The sequence below is a fragment of the Rhipicephalus microplus genome, chromosome 10 (assembly GCF_043290135.1).
Source record: "Rhipicephalus microplus isolate Deutch F79 chromosome 10, USDA_Rmic, whole genome shotgun sequence".
In the NCBI taxonomy this organism is placed as follows: Eukaryota; Metazoa; Arthropoda; class Arachnida; order Ixodida; family Ixodidae; genus Rhipicephalus; species Rhipicephalus microplus.
In genome coordinates, this window is record NC_134709.1 from 38,436,933 (window position 1) to 38,452,999 (window position 16,067).

At 49.9% G+C, this 16,067-nt stretch overlaps 1 protein-coding gene across 1 annotated transcript in view; it reads left to right on the plus strand.

Annotated features, from left to right (window-relative positions):
* Positions 1 to 3,823: 3,823 nt before the first annotated feature.
* Positions 3,824 to 16,067, plus strand: part of LOC119186649 (enteropeptidase) — a 61,793-nt gene continuing 49,549 nt past the window's right edge. Inside the window, exon 1 of the mRNA XM_075875492.1 lies at positions 3,824 to 4,010. Within this exon, the coding sequence (XP_075731607.1) occupies positions 3,926 to 4,010 (85 nt within the window). The 5' untranslated portion in view covers positions 3,824 to 3,925. The remainder of the gene's footprint in view (positions 4,011 to 16,067) is intronic.

Here is a 16,067-nt window from a genome sequence, read left to right on the forward strand (position 1 = left end):
TGCACAGCGCAAGACTACGAGTAGTTACGACGTAACTACATGTGAAGGCAGATGTGAAGGTTGTTTCATAGCTGTCATTTATTTGCTCCCGTTGTCATGCGGCAAGATGTATGTTGGGCAAACGGGCCGGTGCCTGAATGAGTGTTTCAATGAGCATCATTACCAAGTATACTCAGCTGTTCAAGGTCATTTGGGCATCCATTGTATAGATTGTAGTTGCAGACCGGAATTCGAAAAGTGCACCGTTGTAGCCAAACACCGTCAGCAGCTAACAAGAGAGATTATTGAGGCCAATCAAATGCAAATGCTGGGTGATCGACGTATCAGCATGCCTTCGCTTGCTCTGACTAAAAAAGAAATCGAGTTTCTGGCTTTGACAAAATAGATTGTGAATATGCGCCGAGGTGTGGTGTTGTAACCCTGCAATGAGATGATGATTGTCTTGCTGTGATGCAATAGCTTGCGCGATTGCGTGGTGATGTTCTGTCACTAGTATATATTTACAGCATTTTCGCCAATAAAATTTCGGTTGAAGTCAGTGCTCTTTCTGTCCTTGACTCTTCTTCTGTAGTTACAACGTAACTACTCGTAGTCTTGCGCTGTGCAAATTTGTTGACCGCCTTATCGTGCCCTTGCTAAGATTGCGGCCACAGCTGCCATCTTAGGCAGGGTGCGGACAATAACAAAACAGCTGTATGTGTTATCACCAGTCTTCGTCTGTAGCTCTGTTCTTATATTCAATATGTTCTCCTGCAAAGCCCTTTGATTTGCCGTGTGGCCTCCACTGGGTCGGCTTTTTGCAACTTTGCTCTCCGACTGAAAAAGTTGCCGACCCCTGCTCGTTTTTTCTTTGCCCAGCGAACCAGATGTTACTGCAGGTTAACTTAGCTCCTCCTCTCTATATTGTTACGTTAACTTTATGTTTGTATGTCTGATCGACAGATGTGAATACGCATTATCGATGCCTATAGCTGCATTTACTCAAGGTTAGTCTTGATGGTGTTACAGTGCAGTGTCCAAGCGTCCATGTCAATGCAGTTACGTCCAACATGTCTCACACGTTCATCGAACCACTTTGTTTCCCCCAGCTTGCTATTCCAATCGGAGAACACTGAACGTATTTGTTTTGTTATGATAATGAGTAACGGACGGGCCTTTCTCCTCTTCTAAACACCACCACCACCACCACCACCACCACCAATCTCGAGTGCATTTCCGATGGAGGCGGAAATGTTAGAGGCCCGTGTACTCAGATTTGGGGGCACATTAAAGAACCCCAGGTGGTCAAAATTTCCGGAGCCCTCCACTACGGCGTCTCTCATAATCAAATGGTGGTTTTGGGACGTTAAACCCCACAAATCAATCAATAAATCAATCAATCAATCAATCAATCAATCTCGAGTCTCGACCATTCGCTGGCTGGGCGCCTCCGAAGAACATCCGGGAATATGTGCTCTAGACGCAGCTATGAAACTCCGAGCCGAGAACATTGGCGCCCCATTCTCCCGTCCACTCACTCCTCACTCTCGACCGCTCGCTGGCTGGGTGCCTCTCAAGGCGATGGAAGAAGTCGGTGAAGGCGAATATCCGACGGCAATTACAGTACCATCTCTCTCGGCGCAAAAAATGTATACCAATTTTCTCACGATTCCCATCGGGGAGGGGGGGTCATTTTCATTGCGAGAGCTATTATATGGACACTCTCGGCTGGATTTTGCCGCCGGCGTCGACATGGGCGTCGACGTGGACGTCGATGTCATGCACCGTATATGTATACGTATCTATATGTATGAAACCGCAAGAAAGAAGAAAATCCCAGAAAAAATTGGCCCCGAATCTGCATGTTACACTGCAAATGTCGTCGAAAGACGATAGTCTTGCGTCTGGAGAGAGTGAACAAAACGTTCATTTCATGTTCTGCGCAAGAAAATCGGTGACTGGTGTTCTGAAGGCGCTGCGTCAGAGTACCTCGATCGTGCAGCGGAGGCGAACGAGCGCATCGAGTCACGTCACACGTGAGACATGAGCGCTATCTGGCAGTCATCTTGGAAAACGAAGCGCGTGGCGTGCGCGCCCGTCTTGGCGGCGAGTAGTTGCAGAACGCAAGGCGACGGGTAGGTGCCGCCACCGTGTCGTCCTAGCAAAACGTTGAAAACACTCGCCTTTTCGCGCAAGCGTTGCATTATCAGCGCAGCGTGATAAACGCTACGGTCCTTAGAATTACTTATGTATGCCTTTTCGAGTATAAAGTCACATATGACGTGTTATGGTGCCTCAGATATGCGCAATAATCGCTTTTTAATTATTCGCACAAGTATAAACGCTAGTTTTTAGCAATATTGGTGGGCGCTGAGGATGGGGTCCGCCGTTTGTGGTCTCGTTTGCTGTCGTTTGGCGTACCGTTAAGGGCGGACAAGGAGCAAGGAGGCGAATGTATAGGCAGACAGACCAAAATTCTTCCACCGAAGGTCCCCAAAAAAGACTACGTCTTTAAAAGACTCCGCCGCACGTGGAATCAAACGTGGGAACTCCGCGTCGTAAATGCGAAGCGGTAACTACCGACCCACCGAGAAGTACCTCCTTTAACCTTCAAACGGCAAGCTATTCATATCTACCACTTACCGCTGTTGGCGGGCATCTCGGGGGGAGGGGGGGGCTATCGTGTTTTCAGCATTATCAGCAAAATGGCGCAGTGAGCGCGCGGCGGCTCTCATCTCTCACGCGTACTTTGACTCGCGTAGAGAATAAGGGGGTGCACGCTCGATCACGCACCCTTATCTTGCAGTCGGGAGAACCGTACGTCTTGGCTACCCTTTGAGTTTCGTCGGAACGATTCTGTTGTAGTTACCGGACGCACAAAGGTCACTGCAATTGTTGCACAGCCTCCGTTTGCGAAAATGGCGTGCTTTTCAGACACAGCGAAGTAACAACTGACACGCTTATTCGCGTTAATCTGTACCTGTGAGTACGTTTCATGCGTCCTTTGTGCGTGGGGAACGCGGGGCACGTTTCGGTCGGCTTGCCATTCAGCGCGTAACCTTCCAATTGGTTTCTATCACGTTCATTGCTTCGCCTTTGCGGCAAAGCTGTGACTTTTATTATTCTCATTATTGTAAGTTTATTTTTCCCTCAGTGTAGAATAGGAAGCCGCACTTCATGTGTATGTGCTATGTGTGTGTGTGTGTGTGTTTGTGTGCGTGCGTGTGTTTGCGGCAGGGGGAGGCGTAAGTTAAAAGCGAGAAAAAGACGCTATTTCTGCAGCCTTTGTTGGGAGCACGGCTCAGCGTCGTCCGTTAATCTTCCTGCCTGCTCCGCCCCCTGCTCCGCCCCTTGCTCCTCTCTCATCTAAGCACACAATCCTCCACACGCTTGTTTCGTTGCTGTTATTCGATGGCAAACGGGTGACAAACACATTGTTCTTTCTTCAATGTCACTCTGTACCGAATATCCTCGGCCAGATTCGCACAAGGGCTTGGTAAAGCACATGCGTCCACTCCATGTGGCACATGCCTCCGCTCCATCTGGCTCATGCACATCTCAACTCGACAGGTGCTCCGCTCTTCTTTATCGGCCTTATACGCGGAAAAGCCCTGGCACACACGCACGCAGAAGAAAGAAAATAAACGTGTAACAAAAGTCGGGCGTAGCGTCGCGTCGTCGTGGTGATATTGTGCAGGCACGCGAGAGAGATAGATCCTCCGCCCGACGTCACTATCCTGCGCTAAGCTGAAGCGGCCGCGACGTGACCTCAGCGATAAGCGGCGTCCTCCCCTGGCGTTGCGCGCTCAGGTGCGAAGTGGGGGGGGGGGGGGGGGGAGGTGACACGACGTACGTAGTATGCCCGGCCACAAAGGAGAATCGGCGTAAACTCTCGTCGTGTTGCGTTGGGGGAACTGCCTCGGTTTCGGTCCCGCACCTGGACACGATGCGCGGCTACTGCACCTCGTCGTTATGGTCGCTACTCCTCCTCCTTCTGGATGCGTGCTGTTTGTTGACTACGCCGGTCTCAGGTATGCTGCGATAACCTCTTGGCCTGCTCTCTTTAGACGGTGCTTCTTTCTCTCGAGAGAAGAGAGGCCGGGATAAGATCGAGCTGAAGTCCCGATACGCTACAGCGCCGTCGCGAAGTCTCCACGCGTGGCCCGTTCTCGTGTCTTTTCCATTCATTCGCCACTCTTCGGCTGTTGATTTCATGGGTCGCGCAGGGTAGCTTTTTTGACTCGACTTGCTCAGGAGAGCGCAACATTTGTAGGCGTAGGAGGGGTTCAGTGATCAACACCGTAGATCTCCAGCCTTTCTGCCATGAGACTATATTAATAACGAAAAAAAAAACTATATAGGGTTCGCTTATGTGATAATATGAGAGCACCAGAGAAAATTCGAAAATAAAGACCAATAACAAGCCTAGTGGCATATTGCCCGAAGCACCAGTGCAATCCTTTGTTTAATGATATGGTGGTATTAGATAGACATGAACGAAAAAAAAAAAGGTCGTCCTAGAGATTTAATTAAATAGCGAAAAAAAAACTACGAAGTGCATCAATATGCAGGTGCATTTTTTTTTAATCTATCAAGAAATCAGATCCCCCCCCCCCCCGCACCCCGTAGTTTTTTTTTTTTCGCTTCTTAGACAATTTGTCTTGCTTATGCATGCACACATTCGCATTTATATTGCATGCAATGAGCTCAGTTGACAATGCTGTCTGTGCGTGCTTCCTCGCCGTCATAATTGTATTTTGTGTTGTACTAGTTCATTCAAGGTAAATCAAGGCGCACTAGCCAGGCCATCAGCTCAAGTATGTTTTCGACATCGAAGGCTGTACTGCACTGGCAAACATTCACTGTGTTACATGTTGCAAATGCGCTATGTGCCCAAGACCCCAAATGTTTCCTTTTTGAAAGAAAAAAAAACTCGTTCAAAGTTTAAAAATGATAAAGATACCCTAAAGGTGTTCTTTGAATATTCCAGTAAGGGCCGTGTTAGAATATATACAATCAACACTCTTTATAATTACACAATACACAAAATTGTGCAGTGGCTTTTTCTCCATGAGGTTCCTCCTATGGAATTCACGGAGGAAACGTAGCTGTACAATTTTGTGTATTGTGTATTGATGCCGTTGGGAAAACTAGCACACAAACAAATTTACCTACACAACTATTTGCCTGAATACAACTCTGCGTATTCGCCATAATATTGTAATAATAATATGAATATTAACAAAGCGCTAGAAACTTTACTCTGGCTATGCGCGAACAAAGCAAGATGTAGTATATGCATAATTGAATACACGCGAAGAAGAAAGCATGGCACTGACTACAGAAATGAAGGGTGGAATAACTGATAAAGACATCAAAGGCATGTCCTTAAAGAACAGCTTTTTTTTTTGATATTTTCGAAATATCACTGAATGACAACAGACTGCACTACTTGGAAATACGCCGTTGATAGAATCGTATTCAGACGTATACAGCTGTGTTGGTAAGCGGAAAAAAGTGTTGCTTGTAAATGCTCTAGCACCAATATGTATCGAAGTGCATGCTACGTATCGAGCGGAATGAAAAGTTGAGCGCATCTGTCGTAACCGATCGAAGCAGGCGTGCTGTCACTCTTAATAAAATTAGGCGATAAGAAGTCCAGTGGCCCAGACGGAATACCGAACAGCTTCTTGAAGCGCTACGCCGAGCCTGTTGGCAAATACTTATGTCTTCTGCACAGCAAGTCAGTTTGGGAACATTGCTTGCCAGCCGAATGGAAGATTGCAAGAAATAGTGCCAGTCTACAAATCTGGTGATGCCTCTTTGCGGTCGAATTACAGGCCTATTTCTCTCGCATGTGTATCCTGCAAAATTTTGGAGCACATTACTATGAAATCCGTTAGTGGTTTCGTCAAGGCTAATGTGGCTGTGCATCCTTAACACGACTTCACGGCTGGTCGGTCCACCGTTACACAACTTGTTGGAATTATGCACGATTTAGCTAAAGAAATAGATGACAAGGCACAAATACTAGATTTCTCAAAGACCTTCGACCGTGTCTGCTATGCAAAAGTTCTTGTAAAGCATCAACGTGTATTAGGAGATGGGCCATTTCTCGATGGGTTAAGTTATTGTACCTAGGGGCAGACTTTCGGAATATAAAAAAAAGCGGTGTTTAACAGACTGATGCCAGTTCTTCTGAAATTATGCCGGTCCTTTTTGGAGTACCTCAGGGCTCCGTTCTGGGCCCTACCGTGTTCCTTCTGTTTATAAGCAACATAACTCACCATGCTCAATGCAAGATTCAGCTACCGGCAGATAACTGCGCCGTGTGTAAAGAAATACGAAGCCAGCAAGATCAAATTAGTCCTAACAAGGATTTTGCTTTGTTGGCACAATGCTGTAAGAGCTGGCAAACAACCACCAATTTCGATAAAAGAGGTGCGATGATGTTAACTAAAAAGAAATCTCAACTTACTTTTGGTATGACTATGATAATATCATCCTCAACACCGTCCCTCAGTGTAAGCACTTCGGCGTGGATATATCATCAAATTTAGGATGGTCGGCACATGTAGAACACGTCAAAAGCAAAGCAATGCGAAAGCTAATGTTTTTAAAGTGGGCCTTGAGGTACTCTACAAGGGAATCCAACCTTTTGTCTACCCTTGTAGAGTACCGCAAGGCCCGCAGAGAATTACACGTATGCACAGTATTACAACACGACAAGCTAATGTGTGAAAGACCAAGCTCTGATTGCATCTGCGTATAGGCGAGTCGGTGCGTCTATAGCTGCTACAGATAAAACACGCAGCTTTTCGTAGTACAGCCTCGATAGTAGCTTTGTGATTTTGGGCACGCCCTATCTTAGAATTTGTGACTGTGGCATGGTTTCCGTCTACCAAAAACCAGAAATCGTATATAGCTACTAATGAGGCTACTTGAAGAGCCGCGTGTTTTATCCGTGACAGCTATAGACGCACCGAGTCGCCTACGCAGACGCTATCAGAGCTCGGTCTTGCAACACATTAGCTAGTCGTGTAATATTGCTTCGAATCAAATTCCTGCGCCTCATCTTGCATAACAAAACTAAAATAGATTCAAACGCCTACATTTACTAGAACACTTCCAGAGAAAGCCGTCATAAGCAACACCTAACACAATTTAAGAATACTTTTGAACCAAGAATGCCTTTAGTCTATCGCTCTTTCCGCGGGCTGCTCGGAAGTGGAATGCTTTATCGGAAATGGTGGTCACTAAACCCAACACACAAGAAGCAAAGAGGCGAGGACAGGCGCACAGTTAGTGTTTAGTTGCACTCTCACGATGGTTTCTATACCAAAGGGATCGATTTCCATCATGTAGTTTTATCAATAGCCTGACTTATCAGACTTATTAAACCAGAGCAGAGGTTCAATTGCGCCACTCCAGTCAATCGTGCTGGCTGAAATCAGGCGCCCTCAATAGCACTGATATCACTCATCATACACCGTGCAATTGTTTTTACTATCCAAACATTGAGCCCGTTCAACTCAGTTGCAAGACTGCATGAGAGATGAAGGTGGTGCCACCGCGAAGCTATCTTATCATGGTTCGCCAGCATTTCAAGGTCACTGTTTTTCTCCTAATTCCTGTTGATAACGCCATAAGCGTGCGCATCAGGGGAGCAGGGGAGGGGCAGCCGCCCTTCTTCCCCTCTACGCCTGCTTACACGGTTATCGATAAAGGTAATGATAATAATATCTGGGGTTACACGTGCAAAACCCTGATATGAATATGAGGCGCACCGTAATGGAAGCATCCAGAAGTTCGTACCATCTGGCGTTCTTTGCCGTCCACTCCCACCGCACAGTACATGTGCCTTTAGCATACCGTCTCCATCGACATGTCAACGCCGCAGCCGGTATTGTACCGGCGACTTTCAGTTCAGCAGCCAAGTACCCCAAGTTCCGTATATACTCTAACACTGCCAAGGGTGTTAGCAGCGTGGCGGACTTCACGGCAGTGCACAAAGTCCGCCGCACTACCGCGGTGGACTTCGCGTTGAATACAGTCAGCGTCATCGTAAAATAATTACGTCCTGGTCATGACAGGCGCTGCTGCTCAAGTGATATCACCATCTGAAACTTCCCCTTACGTGTTACCCGATCTCTGTCGGGATCAAGCCAGTTTTCTAATCTCCTCACCGGATGTAATTCTACGCCACTTTAGACTGTGTTTATCATCTTCCGGCACTTTGCGAACAACACCGTTTGCTATCGGCGTCGCGCATTAGGAAAATGCGCGTGATATGCACGCTGTTGCTCAAGCATCGGGTGATTGAGCAACAATATCTGCTTAGTGCTTCGGCCGCATTTGCGACCATCATCCTTCTTTCTTTATCTGCATTCACCATTGCTACAAATGATGCTCTAATGAAGCAAACAAGGACACTTCCCTTGATTCATGCAGAATCGTATCTAGCATTGCCCCATCTGCATAGGCGTGCGCAGAGTTCCATGTATGGGGGAGAGGGCAGTGAGGCAAACATTTACCGCAGCGCTGCCTCAGTGGAGTGTAGAGGAGTTAAACGTTTTTTTTTTTTTTAAAGACATGAATGTGTTTTATGTCAAGCTTGCACCAACAATTTATTGACGTCATTTTCGTGACGGGAATGACGTCGATAAAAAGGCACAGTTTTTTTTTCTTGCCAAGCGCGCATTATTTAGAACATAAGGTATAAACGATTTCGAGTACTCTGCAACAGGAAGACTGTTCCTATGCGCGGCTGACTGCGTGTGGAAAGAATGTGGAATGCTTTAGTCTACTGAGGACCATCCTAGGATATACAGGTAGCCAAAGCTTAGTCTCCCATCATTGGTAGAGGGGCCCTCCTTCTCTCTCTCTCACTGACACACACACACACACACACACACACACACACACACACACACACACACACACACACACACACACACACATATATATATATATATATATATATATATATATATATATATATATATATATATATATATATATATATATATATATATGAAGAGTCTGGCTTATTTGGACGGACACACATGACAGCTTACTTTACTTTATAGAATCTTTCAACGAGGTTTATCCGTGCATAACATTCACTTATGCATACTCAACTGAAGAACTAGACGTCCACGTAATAGTAAAAGACAGGTCATTAGCTACTAACGTTTACAAAAAAGCCTACAGGCAGGCAGCAATACCTTCATTTCGATAGCTGCCACCTTCGTCACTGCAATTCGTAATTTATAAACAGTTTTTTAGAAGCGCGTATATATATATATATACATGTACATGCGTCATAATCGTGATTAAGAAAAAGGAATCGTGCCTTCCCCCCCCCCCCCCTATCCCCGGGCTTCAAGCTTTGGCGGTAGCCTGTTCCTGTGCTTACATCCAACATAGGTAAGCAACTTTATTGATTAACAATACTTGTGAGGGGAGTGTAAAAAAAAATGAGCAAGACGACGATGGCCCTCAGGTTACTGTAGGAGGTCGAACGCTATCATGAGATCATGCTTGTTATGAGATCACAAAAAGGGTCGCATGCGCCGTAATTGTCCGCCACCACCAACGCGCAAAATGAGAAAAAAAAAAAGACTTAGAGAATAAAAAATCACCAAGGTAACGATGCGCTTCGAACCTGGGACCTCCGTGTGCCAGCTCATTGCTCCAATGAACCACGCCGGTGTCCTGCAACACTTTTTGAGCATGGTCAGAAAACGCTGCCGATCGGTAGTATAGGCTCCCGACAACACGCGAGCCATATAATATAGCACAGTACGCGGCCTGAAATTTACTATAAAGTATCAAAGTCAGCTAAAAATAGCTTTCTATTTTCTGGACAAATGACACAATAAGCCCAAAAATCACTCGTACTATGCCCATCTATCAGCCATTTGCCGACTTGAACATGGCGCGTTTGGTTGTTACAGATGTCGCCGCGAGAGGCCGTCCCTTGTCCACGCGTGTGCGCGCGATCGCGCTGATAATACCACGTATTCGAAGAAAAAGAATTGGCCGATCCCACGTACAACGGGAATCAATAATGTGCGAAGCACGAATGAGGCACGTTGATATGTCACTTTAGAGAGAGAGAGAGAGAGAGAAAGAGAGAGAGAGAGATAAATAGAGAGGAAAGGCAGGGAGGTGAAAATCTTTAAAATCAGCACAACGTTACGAGGTGGAGGTGAGTGATGCCGCACTCGACTTCCGTGTCATGATTATCATGTTTGGTTGTGTTGTTTAATTTCGTCATCTATTCACGTCACGTGATAGCAAATTTAGTATATATGGAGCTAGTGAAACGACCGCAGTCTGGGAGCGTGGTACATTGCCATGTTCTTGCATGGCACGCGTGCCAGGATTATGATGTTTGCACCAGTCATATACTTTCTTCATCCATTGACGTCACTATACACCTAATTTGGTATATGTGGAGCTAGCAAAATGGCTGCGAGCGCATCATTAAGGGCCCAATAGGGGGGCGCTGCGAGCGCTCGATGGTGACGGACGCACTCCATATCGCCTCCGTAGATTTCCTGCTATTTCTGCGGACATCCACCTTGGTACCCCTGAAACTTGGATTTATCGTCACCGCCAAGTTCTCCGCTTCGCCTAGACAACACCTTCATCCAGGTGGGTCCAGTTTTGACAACTTGAGGGACGTACTTCACTCCCGGCTACAACGCCGCCTCGCTAAGGGCTCTCAGCCCGGCGATGGCGGCCGCTAACCTGGTTACGGGCTATGATCCTGCCTCAAGCCAAACGCTGTCCATGGAGATTTCATCCTCCGAAAACACTATGCCATCAGAAGATGAATACCTCGACGACATGGTGAGACTGTGGCAACGCAAGCAAGCGAAATCGAAGTCTGCGTCTCAACAACAACGAGACGCCACAGCGGGCCACCATTCCCCAGCCTTGCAAGGAACGCCGGCGCGCCATCCCTCCGGTGGTGTGCCTACCTCTGCTCCGTCCTCGCAGCCAGCGAAGCAACGCAAGTGGCGTCCGCGTCAGACTCCTCGCCTCTCTCGCGACGACTACATCGTAGTAGTGAAACCTCGCGTTCCCTGCGAGCTACGCACATTTGTCCCGGCCGATCGCGCGGGCGACGCCATCCGCAGCTACCTCGGCGACCGGACTACCACGCAAATTCAAGTGTGGCCAATCTGGGAACAGAACATCTTGGTCTGTAGCACCACCATTTTGCCTATGGCACAGCGACTCCTCGGGGACTTCCAGCTGCAAGTGGGGGATCAGCAGCTGCCCGTTCGAGGCCACGCCAAGGCACCAGGGGATACATGCAAGGGCGTCATCAACGTAAACCCTGCTGAAAGCCCGGAGAAAATAAAGTCTGAACTGTATTGGCCTCGGGGTACTATCCTTGCGGTTCCCAAACTCGGAGATTCCGCGGCGGCGGTGGTGACTTTCGAGGGCACGAAGTTACCCCGCTTCCTCTTCTACCACTGCGTGGCGACGTATATCCGCGCCTACAAGAAAACGGTTTCTGTTTGCACCAAGTGCGGTACCATCGGTCATCGACCACCTCAGTGTCCTCACCCCGCTCCAACCCAGTGTGCCAAATGTGGAACCCCCGCACCTGCAGGTCTCGATGCCCACGACTGCCACCCCATGTGCCTCCTCTGCCACGGCGCCCATGAGACTGGGACCAGTGGCTGCACGGCAAAATATCGAAAATATCGGAAACGCAAGCAGCCCTCAACATCTCCTCGAGGGACCACCTCATGTTCGTCACAGTCAGACAGCAGCACCAACCTGCATCATTCGGCTCCACCACTCCACGCCGACACTCAAGCATTCCCACCGCTCGAAGCACCAGCAGCGGTACCTCAGGTGAGCAGTTGGGCAGGAAAAGCTGCTTCTAAGCCTCTCTCACCCCCTTCTGTCGATCCTCCTTCTCCCGAACTTGCGGCCCTTCGCCAGCAAGTTGCGGCACTTCAAAAGCAAAATTCTCTTTTAACTAAACAACTCGAACTCTTAAATAAGCGACTTCAACCCCAACAACAGAGTACTGCAAGGCCATCCGGTATTGCCTCCTCTGTCCAGGCGGCTACGCCAGCTACGTCCAAGCTTAGTCCTCGCGCTAAGTCCACTCCCATTAAACCGCCGGTTCAAGCAGCCATGTGTACTCCAGCACTCGGAACCGGTGCCACATCTACTCCAGAAGCTCTTGAGACTCCTGGGGTACCTCAGGTTCTCTTGCCCGCTAACCAAACTCTCCCTAGCGAAGAGCGCACCCCGCGCGTAGAGGAACGCCTCACGCGCGTCGAAGCTTCGATTAATCACTTCCTCACCAGCTTCTCGGTCCAACGCATAGTAGTAGAGGTTACCCAGGCTATTCAAGCCTGGGCAATCACCCAGTTTCAACCCAAGGCATCGCGTTCCCGCTCCTGCTTGGTGAGCAGTGAGGGTACAGCTCTACGGCGTCGTCGTAAGGTGGCTACCACCACACCGCCGTCGGACAATCCGGCCTCCGTGCCCCTCCCTGCCTCTGAGGATTCCGAGCGGGACATGGAGGACCAAATATAAAACCTAAAACAGTCACGATGGCTACCAATCGTACGTCCCGTTCAAATATTGCGTCTAAATTCGAGATCATACAGTGGAACCCTGGAAGCTTCGGGAACAGGCGAAAGCGTTCACATCTTTCCCTTTTCCTCAGCTCACTTGGCTCTCAGCCGGCCGTCTTGGCGCTCCAAGAATCTGGCCCTGCTCCATCCCTTTCTGGATACTGCTGCTATGTAGGCGGCACCACCACATGCCTCCTCGTGCATAAAGCTTACACGGCGATACAGATTGACCTCGATCTGAATCTTCCTTACGACTACTGCATGATATCAGTGCTGTCTCAGCGGAGGGGCCAACCATCAATACATATTTTAAACGTGTACTGTCCCCCTCGCCTTGCGAGGGCTTCGTTTGCGCATCTCTTCCATCGGGCGCTGCGTATAGCGGCCCGACAACCACTGGTGATTGTCGGGGACTTTAATGCCCCCAGCCCTCACTGGGGTTACCACTACGAGAAGGCCCGGGGCAGAGAGCTCAAGGAGCTCATTTCCTCGCGGAGCCTGACGCTTCTTACCGATCCGGCACAACCCACACGTTCCGGCAACTCGGTCACGCGAGACACATGCCCCGACCTCTCCCTCACCCGTCACATCCGCGATGCTACATGGGAAAATTTAGGCGAAACCCTGGGCAGCGATCACTTTTTACTCCGCATTTCGTTCACACCGCGGCAGAAAATGCGCCAACACTGGGGCCAAGCCCGTCTCACCGATTGGACTCAGTTCAGAATGCAACCATTCCCCGCCGGCCTCTCCTCGACCGAATATGCAGCGTGGGCATCATACGCTCTTCATATGAAACAAGCGAACACTCGCACCCTTGCAACCTCTAATTTGGCTCCTGCAATCGATCCACACCTCCTACATCTTTGGCACGCTCGCCGCGGGCTCATAAGGCGCTGGAAACGCAACAAACTTAATCGCAAACTTCGCGCTCGCATTGAGGCGCTCACTACAGAGGCGGCCGCATACTCCTCACAACTTTCCGATGCTAACTGGGCAGACACCTGTTCAAAGGCTGCAAACCAGATGAGATCTAAGAGTGCGTGGCGACTCTTTCGAAGCCTTCTCGATCCCTCCACCACCAGGGGAGAAACGCAACGTCAGCTCCACCGTGTTCTGCATGCCTTTCAGGGCACTACGGATGAACTCGCGCGAGAACTTTGTGACCGCTACATCTGCCGCACAATTGATCCCGCAGGCCCAGAATATACGTATTCCGGCGCCCCTAACACCGACCTCGACGCCCCATACACGCTTTCTGATTTACGATTTGCACTCACGAAAATGCGACGGGGCACGGCCCCTGGACGCGACGGAATCACAGTATCGCTCCTGGCAAATCTTCCCGACCAAGCACACCTCTCGCTACTCCACCTTATAAATTCGATATGGGACGGTTCTCCGCTTCCAACGGAATGGACCACATCGGTCGTGACATTCATTCCCAAATCGGCAAAGTCCGTTAGTATTGAGGCACTGAGACCCATCTCACTTACGTCTTGCGCAGGCAAACTCATGGAAACCATGGTTCGCGAACGCCTTTCCGCCTACTTGGAGGCCAGGAGGACCTTTGCCGACACGATGTTTGGCTTTCGCCCGCATCTGTCGGCGCAGGACGTCCTGCTCCAGCTTCAACACGATATCATAGAGCCGACTACTATGCGCCATAACGATAAAGCCGTGCTCGCTCTCGATCTCCGCGGGGCGTTCGACAACGTCAAACACAGCGCTATACTCACTAACCTGTCTACCACAAACTGCGGGCAGAAGACTTTCAACTACATTCGCGCCTTTCTATCACATCGCACCGCCTTCATTCGCCTTAATTCTACCGAACACGGCCCGTACTTATTAGGCACGCGGGGTACACCTCAAGGGGCAGTCCTGTCTCCTCTGCTTTTTAACCTGGCGATGATGGACCTCCCCTCTCTTCTAAGCGAGGTCGAGGGAATACAACACGCACTATATGCGGACGATATCACAATCTGGACCAACACCGGCTCCTTAGCGCAAATCGAAGAACGCCTGCAAAAGGCTGCCCTTCTGGTGGACACCTACGCAGGTTCATGCGGCCTGGAGTGCTCTCCAGCTAAATCGGCTCTTCTTTCAGTCTCTCCGCTACCGCCGCCTCAAATTTTTCTTCCGTCCGGGCCCGTCCCGTCAGTGCAAAGTATTCGGGTTCTTGGCCTTCACCTCACATCGTCCTTGGATCCAAAGGGCACAATAGCAGGCCTTAGACGCACCAGCGAACAGGTGAGCCGCATGATGCGGCGAGTTTCTACCAGGCGCGGCGGCCTCCGCGGGTCTCAGTCCCTCCGATTGGCCCACGCGTTTGTGACCAGTCGCGTCCTCTACGCCTTGCCTTACCTTCACCTGCGTCGTCGACACGAGCACAGCTGGACGTCTTTCTTCGTTCAGTATACAAACGCGCTCTGGACCTACCTATTGCAACTTCCAACAGCCGATTCGCGGCTCTGGGGGTACACAACACCTTTGCAGAGATGCGCGAAGCTCATCGCGTTAACCAAATCAATCGACTGTCGCAGACGCCTTCAGGGCGCCGTCTTCTACACAGACTTGGCCTTAACCCGATATCTGACCAAGACCCTCTGCAGCCGGTACCAGAGCTCTGGCGTCAAAAGCTATGGGTGGAACCTCTACCCCGTAATATGAACCCCGACCTCCATCCTGGCCGTAGACTAGCACGCGCCGTGGCCCTTCATACGCGACACTCCGATCATCCTGGTGTTTTCTACGTGGACGTCTCGGGTCCCTCCCCCTCGGGTCACTTCACGGCTGCCGTGATTACAGAGGGCAAACACGTCGATGGCCTCTCCTTTCGAGCAGACACAGTAACGCACGCTGAAGAGGTTGCCATAGCTTTGGCCGCCTCTCACCCTGCCTCACGCACCATCCTGACGGACTCGCGCTCGGCCTGTTCTCAGTTCCTTCAGGGTTCCATTGCCCCGCTGGCGGCTAGCCTGCTACAGGCAGCCTCTTGGCGCTTTAACCCCCATCCCATTCGTATAGTCTGGACCCCAGGCCACTCGGGCCTGCCCGGCAACGAGGCGGCAAATGCCGCTGCCTGCGCTTCTTGTCCGGGCCGTTGCCCCTCCATGTCCCGAGACGGAATCTGGCAATACCAACCTGACGCACTTTCGCGAAATTTTGGCTTATTACCGGGCTTCGCGCCGCCTCTACCCGGACCCCGCACGCGGTTTGGAGAAAGTGGACGAACGACTGCTACGCCGCCTGCAGACGAACACCTTTATCAGTCCGGCGGTCGCCAGGCACTTTTTGCCGGAAATCAATGGCACCTGCTCGACCTGTCATGTCCTCGCCGACACAAATCACGTCGTAGCATCGTGCCCAGATAATCCCGTTCCTTTCTCATCCCCTTTTCCTATCCCAACTAGAGTGGCTTGGGAGGAGCACCTGCTCGGCTGCTCTACCTTGGCTGCACAACGCTCC